At 39.1% G+C, this 9,387-nt stretch overlaps 1 protein-coding gene across 1 annotated transcript; it reads left to right on the forward strand.

The window, feature by feature from the left end:
* The first annotated feature begins 795 nt into the window (after nucleotides 1-795).
* Nucleotides 796-2,193, forward strand: LOC138890617 (uncharacterized). The gene is made up of 2 exons (XM_070174019.1): nucleotides 796-1,487; nucleotides 1,767-2,193. The coding sequence occupies exons 1-2, from the start codon at nucleotides 796-798 to the stop codon at nucleotides 2,191-2,193; spliced, it is 1,119 nt and encodes a 372-aa protein (XP_070030120.1).
* Nucleotides 2,194-9,387: the final 7,194 nt, after the last annotated feature.

The following is a 9,387-nucleotide window of genomic DNA, read 5'->3' on the forward strand; positions in this document are numbered from 1 at the left end:
AAAGAGTGCAAGGCTGTGGAGGCAGGCTATGGAATACACAAAGGGAATACTATTCAGAGGAGAACGAAGTACCACAAGGAGCACAAGCTGATGAGGAACCAAATGAGAAGGACAAAGAAGAAGATGAGCAAAGTGTAAATGGAGAGCACCAAGCCAATGACAACAATACAACTGAAATCACAGAAATTAGAAACTATGAAGGAAGAGACCCAGAGGTAAATGATCCTGGAGGAACAGAAGATGATCAAATTCAGATATCACAAGAAGACCCACAAGGACACAACACAACAGACAAGGAGAAACAACCAAGACATAAAATAGAAATATTAAATATTACTGTTACATTGGAGAAAAATCAGTTGCAGCTGTTAAAAAGAGGAGAAGAGAAGGCCTTGGTCCCTAAAAGGAATGCATTTGGAGCTACATCAGGAAGTAAGGAAGACATTGAAGAAGGAGAAGAACCTGGTAAATCAGGATACGGCATGGATCAAAAATCAACTACCCAACACCTTATGAATGTGGCAAGGCAAGGTGACTTATCACCTACGCAAGTGGAAAAGGCAAAATCAGCAGCAAAAGGTAAGAAGAAGCAACAAAAAGATAATTTTGCAGTACCAAAAGCTGGGGTGCACACAAGGAGAACGCTAACTAAATCCAACAATCAGTAATGAATGCTCTCATTTGGAATATAAGGTCAGTCAACACACAGCAGGCCTTTGAAAGGTTGACAAAAATGCACAGGAAAAATCACTATGAATTTGTAGGATTAATGGAGCCAAAACAACAAGCAAGAAAATGGAAAGGTACAGAAACAAGATAGGACTTGCACAAGCAATTTCAAATGTTTCCAACAAGATCTGGGCATTCATAGATGAGGTATTTGAAGTAACTGTCATGTACAATATGGTGCAACAATTAACACTACGATTGGTTCATACTGAATCGCATATGGAGTTTGTTCTAACTTTGATATATGTTAAATGTGATGCAATTGAGAGGATAGAATTATGGGATTCATTATATAAAATGACAAGGGATATGAATGCACCATGGCTAGTAGGGGGAGATTTCAATGTAATACGGGACGAAGAAGAGAAGTTTGGGGGGTTACCTGTGTCATTGAATGAAATTGATGATTTTCGACACTGCGTCAACACTTGCAATCTCTTCAATCTTGGATTTAAAGGCAGCATATTCACATGGTGGAATGGGAGAGCAGAGGAAGACTGTATATTCAAAAGGCTAGACAGATGCTTGGCCGATTTACAATTCCAACAAACATTTCCGGGAATAGAGGTGCAACATTTGGCAAAGACTGGTTCCGATCATAGTCCAATGTATCTGAAGTGTGATACTGAGACTCCACCAATAAAAAAGCCTTTTAAGTTCTTGAATTTTTGGGTGGAACATGCAACTTTTAAAGATGTGGTGAGAGAGAACTGGACAACTGATTTCAGTGCAAATCCTTTTATTATTCATAATCACAAGTTAAAAAAATAAAAGAAAGCCCTTTCATGGTGGAGTAAGGCTACGTTTGGAAATATTTTCCAAAAGATAGCAAGCATGGAGGAGGTAGTGATGGTTCACGAAGCATAATTTGAAGCAAATCCTACAGGGATGAACAGGGAAAGGCTACAAAAGGTTCAGGCAGAATTGATCAAATGTCTTGCACTAGAGGAGAAATTTTGGCAACAAAAGGCGGGCATGACTTGGTTCAAGGAAGGGGATAGGAATACTAATTTCTTCCACACATAAGTGAGAGGTAGGAGGAAGAGACTTCAGCTTAACAGAATTCAAGATAGTGTAGGAACATGGATTGAAGAAGAAAAAGAAATTGCAGAAAAGGCTATCAGATTTTACGAGGAACAGTTCACAGAAACAACTTCTCCTTCTTTATTTGAGATCGTAGACCATGTTCCTAATCTGATGAACAATGAACAGAATGCAGAATTGAATAAGCAGCCAACAAAAGAGGAGGTTAAAGAGGCAGTATTTGGACTTAATGGTGATAGTGCTGGAGGGCCAGATGGTATGACAGGCAAGCTATATCATTCTTGTTGGGACATAATAGGGGATGACCTGTTACACATGGTGAGGGCTTTTTTCAATGGTCATGAGCTACCAAAGTGTGTAACACACACAAACCTAGTTCTGATACCAAAGAAAAAGAAGTTACCACTTTTTCTGATCTAAGACCAATAAGCCTCAGTAATTTTTCAAATAAGGTTATATCGAGGGTCGTACATGAAAGGCTAGTGAAATTTCTCCCAAATCTGATATCGGAGGAACAGTCAAGTTTTGTTAAGGGCGGGAATATAGTAGAAAACATCCTTTTAACTCAGGAGATAGTCACTGACATTAGGCTTAGAACTAAGGCTGGACCTAATGTCATCCTGAAGCTAGATATGACCAAAGCTTATGATAGATTATCTTAGCTATTCCTAACAAAGGTAATGAGAAAGATGGGATTCACAGAAAGGTTGATAGGTATTGCCTTTGGATTAGTTTCAAACAATTGGTATTCTATTCTAATCAATGGTCAAACTCATGGTTTCTTTAAATCCTCAAGGGGAGTAAAACAAGGTGATCCTGTATCTCCAACTTTGTTTATCTTGGCAGCAGAAGCATTATCTAGGGGCCTCAATGCACTTCATACTAACCTATTTTTTCGTGGATTTGGAATGCCAAAGTGGAGTCCAAAGATCAATCATTTGCCGTATGCAGATGACATGAATATTTTTTCATCATCTGATGAAACCTCTCTGATGCTGATTATGCAAGTGTTGAATGCATATGAAAATGCATCTGGGCAGCTTATTAACAAGACCAAATCAGCTGTGTACCTGCATCATTTAACACACAAGGGTGTAGTCAGCAAGGTGGAAAGGATCACAGGCATTCATAGGAATGAATTTCCTATCACATACCTAGGTTGTCCTATTTTTTATGCAAGGAGAAAGCTGGAATACTATCAGCCCTTAATTACTAAGGTAATGGACAAAATGCAATCCTGGCAGGGCAAATTATTATCAGTAGGGGGAAGGGCAGTTCTCATATCCCATGTGCTGCAAAGCATGCCTATGCATCTACTATCAGTTGTAAACCCTCCCAAATATGTGATAAATAGGTTGCACAAATTGTTTGCTCAGTTTTTCTGGAGCAGCTCTGTAGGAGGAACTAGTAGGCATTGGGCTTCATGGAATACCTTATGCATGCCAGTTGAGGAAGGAGGAATAGGTTTCAGGTCACTACATGATGTAACAAAAGCATTATTCAGCAAGTTGTGGTGGAATTTCAGAACAAAACCAAGCCTATGGAGCTCTTTTGTATGTCAGAAATATTGTAAGAAAATGAATTCAGTAGTTGTTCCATGGAAAAGGGGGTCTCATATTTGGAGAAAAATGTTGGAATGCAGAGATCTTATTGAACATCAAATCTTTTGGCAAACAAAAAAGGGATCCTCACTTTTTTGGTTTGAAAACTGGACAGGTCTTGGGGCACTATATTTTTTAGTTCCTCAGGACTTTGGCATAGATGAAACAGTACAAAATGTACATGAAGTTACCTTATATGGTGGGTGGGATGTGGACAGGCTATTTGAAATGCTTCCTGAAGACTTAGCAGTACACATTCTAGAGAAAATCAAACCACCTTCACCTCAGCAGGTTCTTGACGTGCCTTGTTGGATGCTAGAAACAAGAGGATATTTCAGTGTTAAGTCAGCATGGGATTATACGAGAAGAAGAGACGAACCAATAACAGCTTATAGAATGATTTGGGTAAAGGGACTGCCTTTTAAAATAGCATTTTTCATGTGGAAAGTGTGGAAAGCAAAGTTACCTTTAGATGATTTCTTGAAAAAGGTAGGCTACTGCATGCCATCAAAATGCTGGTGTTGTGTACATCCTGATGAAGAATCTCTTCAGCATTTGTTTTTTAGATCAGAAACTGCAAAGATAACTTGGAAGTATTTTCTATCGAGGCCAGGAATAGCTGTGGAAGGACTTACATTGCACCAAGCAATCACAAAATGTTGGACTGCAAATGTTTGTTTAAGGCTCAAACCAGTAATGCAAGCACTCCCTTCATGCGTAGTATAGGAACTCTGGAAAAGAAGAAATAGTATGAAGTATGGTGATGCTGTGACAACTAGCAGGGTGATTTATCAAGTGTCATCAAATCTCCAGGCATTGGTGAAAGTGAGAAAGCCTGGGATGGACATGATACCTCACAAATGGAAAGACCTTCTAGCCATGATGGAAAATTTCACTCCTAAACTTAAAGTTACCAAAGTCATGTGGGAACTTCCAAGTACAGGATGGCTAAAGGTTAATACAGATGGGGCATCGAGGGGAAATCCAGGCAGGAGCTCAATAGGTTTTTGTATAAGAAATGAAAATGGTGACATAGTCAAGTCTGTAGGGAGGGAGATTGAGGAGACAACAAGCACAGTAGCTGAAGCGAAGGCCATATTAGAATCACTAAGGTTCTGCAGATTTCAACAATACTCTCATGTATGGCTTCAAACTGACTCAATGTTATTAAAAAGATAATGGATGGGATTTGGAAACCACCATGGATCATATCTGAGCAGGTAGAGGAAATGATGCAACTAATGATTGGGGGCAATTACACAGTTACTCATATTCATAGAGAGGGCAACAAGTTGGCTGATCATTTGGCTAATTATGCTTTAGATCATGGAGAAATCGAATGCCAACAATTCTGGCATCTAGATGCACAAGGAAGGAGGTTGGTTAATGAAGATAAGATGCAATGTCCAAGTCTAAGGGTGAAGGTGGACAGAAGATAAGAAGCAAAGAGAATAGAAATAGCAGGAGGCATGTCAACTTAATCGACCATCAAATCCTAAGGGAGGAGGGTGTCTCTAGCGCGCAGGTACAATTATGCTATATTAAAGAACAAAAACATTCCAGTAAACAAGATGGGCACGTGATATTATGCTCATTAAAAGATAATAAGTCTATTGGAATATGCACAAGCACGTTAGGGAATTGGCATGGAGGGATGCGAAAAACATTTCATGAAAGCACATGGTTTATTCTGAAAAGCGAGAAGCATGTCTCTTGGTCTGGGATGCGCATTCGAGCAAAAACAATTGCAGGAAGGGAAAAACAAAGCACAAGCATGGAGGGTAGCAAATGCTGCAACAAGAGCAGCTGGGGAACACGCATGCTCACACATAGAAAAGCACGCTGGAAGGTAAAGCATGCTGGACATAGATGATTTTGATACTTGAGCATGCGATACTTTAGCTCAGTTCGAGAAATGGTAGAGCGTGTCCATGGAATATCGCACACTGGAATTGACTCCATCGAATTTGAAGATACACGCATGGCCTAAGCATGGATTGGAAAGTGGTCCAGAAAGAGCATGGGGTCTTGCAACAAAAACGAGGACATATTTTAATGGGAGTGCTTTAAGCATGCTGTGTTCCATCCTGGCAGCTTATCGAACAGGGAGGCTCGGCAAGAGTAAATCGAACAAAGGTTGTCAAACATGAATTTTCTCGCCAAGAGTAAATCGAGCTCACGTGCTTCTGGAGTACACAGCACAAAGCTGTCTCCATTGATCACCTCAAGGAATCAAAAGGAGCGTAGCAAGGACAGAAGACGCAGATCACGCACAGAAGACATGCACGCTTTATGATGTTCATCTTGACGAAAGGTTACTGGCAGCTGGGGCATGATCGAATAGGGAGGATCGGCAGTCCCAAAATGGAATTGCACACCAAGAGTAAATTGAGGAGAGCATGCGAGGAAGCGTGTTTGAAACAAAAGAGAAAATAAGTGTCGAAAAAAGATGGAATTGATACAGACAACTGGGAATTTTTAATAGAAGGAACGTTGCATTGGGCGCTGTAAATGCCTTTCACATGCACATTCTTGGATGCAGACTTGTATTTCAAAGTTTAATAGCATTAATGTGATATCAATGTTGAGTGCAACACTCAATTTTGATAATAGGTTATTTGTTAAATTCAAACTTTATTTCTTTTATTTCGTAGGATATCTTGACATTGTATTTTGTCTTTTATCATGTTATAAATAAAACTAACCCTGGGCGTTTGCCTAGCAGATTAAAAAAAATCTTTGAGTTCTAAATTCAATCCACGAAGGTTTCCAACGGGATAATTATACGAAGTTGTTCCTACTCCAGGTATATTAAGGTCATCCCTTCTTTCTTTTGGCATGGTCCAAATAATACTGAAGAAACGAGCAAATACACAGTTTCCATAAATTACTCTATTCATAGAAATAGTAGGGGTGTCTATATTCTTGATTCCCCATGAGAATTACTATTATTTTCTGTTCACGGGTCTTAGAATAATACGCAGTTGAAAAAGTTTATCCGGAAAGAACGTTGAGATTATTACATATTTTTCCTACATTTCACTCATTTATACATGTGCATTGACCCATGACCAGATGGCGTTATATACGCGTATATATGTAAATATATGTACATGGGATATGGAAAAAGGTTACGGCGTTATATATGCACCTTGTTGACCACAGTGGCTGAAATATGATTCAAACGGCGTTATATACGCGTATATATACATACTATATATATATATATATATATATATATATATATATATATATATATATATATATATATGGGAAAGGTTATGGCGTTATATACGCACCACCACCTGATCAGCTGGTATACGATGATGATTTTGCCCACGGTGGCCGATATGATATGATGGGATAACCTCAGAGACTGATGATGTTATGAAACATGTACCTATGCACGACATGACATTCATATGCATATGCATGACGTTAAATGTAATTTATGATTTACAAAGTTATTCAAACTTACAGGTTGAGTCATGTACTCTATATTTCTTCCATGTCTCTTATGTACTTATTTATGTGCCTTACATACTCGGTACATTATTTGTACTGACGTCCCTTTTGCCTGGGGACGCTACATTTCATGCCCGCAGTTCCCGATTGACAGGTCGAGAGCCCTCCAAGTAGGCTATCAGCTCAGCGGAAGATGTTGGTGTGCTCCATTTACTTCGGAGTTGCTTGTTTGGTTAGTATGATTTAGACGTGTATTGTTTGATATGGCGGGACTCTGTCCCAACCTTTATGACATTTATCTACTCTTAGAGGCTTGTAGACATATGCCGTGCATATCAAAGATTGTACAGCCTTGTCGGCCTATATTTTGAATTTATAAATGATTATGTTGGCCTATTAGACTCGTATGTCACGTGTATATGATGATGTAATAAGAAAAATACGTTACATTGCGGCTCGGTTGAGTAAGGTATGATGTTAGGCCAGAAACTCATGTTTTAGTCGTGGTATTACATTCCAATGATTGCATTTTTATGTGTGTTTGAGCTCAAATGATAGTGAATTAAACTTAGTATGTGTTTTATGCCTTGCAGGAAGCGATCTGGAGCTCAAAAGTTAATTTGGAGCTAAATTGATCGATTTGGAGCTTTGAAGTCCGAGTAAAAGCCCAATGCATTAAGTCAGGATCATGTTTGGAGGTCGTGTACCAAGTCTGGATGTTAAAAGAGAACGAAAAAAGTTCACTCTGAGAAAATTGCATTGCTGTGCCGCATGGGGTGCCGCAAGGCATGGCGCAGCAGTGTAAAGTTGAGCTTGAATTGAAAATATGAGGCTGCAGATAAAATGCACTACCGCGCTGCATGGTGCGGCGCGGCTGTGCAAATTCTACAGAGCCAGTCCTAGTTCGCGCAGAAAAGGTTTTTTTTCATCTGTGCCCGACCTTACTTGGTATAAATACATGTAAAAATGACATTTTGAAGACTTTTGACATATCTTAGACCTAGGGAGGCTATTGCGAAAGGGAGAAAACGTTTAGAGCAATTTCCGGAGGAGATTGCCATCAAATTCTTCATTCATTCATCTTTGCTTTGTAATTTGATTATGCAATTTATTTGGGAAATTATGAACACGATTATGAGTAGCTAAATATTTAGTCTAGGGTTTTGATGGAACCTATTGAAGGATGAACTTCTTGTTATATTAATATAGTGTGCTTGGTTTAATCTCTATTTGTTCAACTGTGTTCTTGTTGTAGTTAATTGATAGGATCCTCAATTAGTTGTGCCTATTTAGTGTGCATAACTCGGGAGAGAGTGCATATTTAGGTAGTTGTTGAACAACATCACTCCCAAAGTATAAGAGGGATCTATAACTATGGGTTTAAAGGTGGGATTAGGGATAACGAAGCCTTGAGTGCAATCTAAAGTGAGCTGTAATAAACAAAGTCAGCTAGCGTAACTAGGGAGAGTGTGTCTAGTAAATTGTCGTGATTATTCGGGAGAGATTTGCGGTAATAAGAGTTCTCATGATTTATAGATATGATTAGGTGAATCTATGTGAAACATAATCGGAAGGGATTCCATCAATAGGGGAAATCACTACCTTAGATCTTTCTCTTAATTGTTTACAACTTAATCATAGTTAGTCTTTACTTACATAATTGTAGTTCGTCATAGTTAGTAAAAATATCCTCAACTGTTATTCAAAACGTTTGGGAAGTTGATTACGTAGAATTTAGTAAGTCTGATAAGAGTAATTGGTAGGTTAATTCCTTGTGGGTTCGAATCTGGGCGAAATACTCAGATTATATTTGCAACGTCCGTATGTCCTTTTCATAAGGAGTAGTTGGGCGTGATCAAATTTTGGCGTCGTTGCCGGGGAATTAACGGTGTTATCAATTACAATTAAAAGAAGTACAAAAATTCTTAGTGTAGTCAGTTTTCTCTACACCCAATCTTTACATTGAAATTTTAACGTTTGTTAACTTGGTTGCACAGGTGCATGCCTAGAAACTCATCGAGATCTGGTGAAGTATTTGAAGCATTATCAGATCCCGAGAAAGTTTTCAAGGCCTTGAATCGTTCCAACCGGAAAAACAAACAACAACCAACAACTGCACAATTCGAAACAGTTATGGGAGATCACGAGGAAAACCCAGAGGTACCAATAGTGCCAGAGGCTGCTCTCTATGACTGGGCACAACCCACAGCTGAAAATCTGTCCACAGCGATTATAGTCCCGCAGATACAGGCTAAGTCATTCCAAATCACGAATAACATGTTGCACTTGTTGCAGAACAAGGGACTATTTTTGGGGTCACAAGTCGAAGATCCTCAGAAGCACTTGAAGAATTTCCTATCTATCTGCAAAACCCAAAGGCAGCCCAATGTAACACCAGAAGCGATCAAGCTGTTATTGTTTCCATTCTCAGTGATAGAAGCTGCCCAGACCTGGCTAAACTCGCTTCCTATTAATTCCATAACAACTTGGGAGGAGTTAGTCAGCCAATTCCATAACAAGTTCCATCCACCTAATAAGACTGCTCAAC

The sequence above is a fragment of the Nicotiana sylvestris genome, chromosome 4, assembly GCF_000393655.2.
Source record: "Nicotiana sylvestris chromosome 4, ASM39365v2, whole genome shotgun sequence".
NCBI lineage: Eukaryota > Viridiplantae > Streptophyta > Magnoliopsida > Solanales > Solanaceae > Nicotiana > Nicotiana sylvestris.

Coding starts and splice junctions, on each gene's coding strand:
- LOC138890617 (XM_070174019.1), top strand. CDS start 796: ATGGAAAGGTACAGAAACAAGATAGGACTTGCACAAGCAATTTCAAAT. Junction 1,488..1,766: donor TTTATTATTCATAATCACAA/GTTAAAAAAATA, acceptor AGTGAGAGGTAG/GAGGAAGAGACTTCAGCTTA.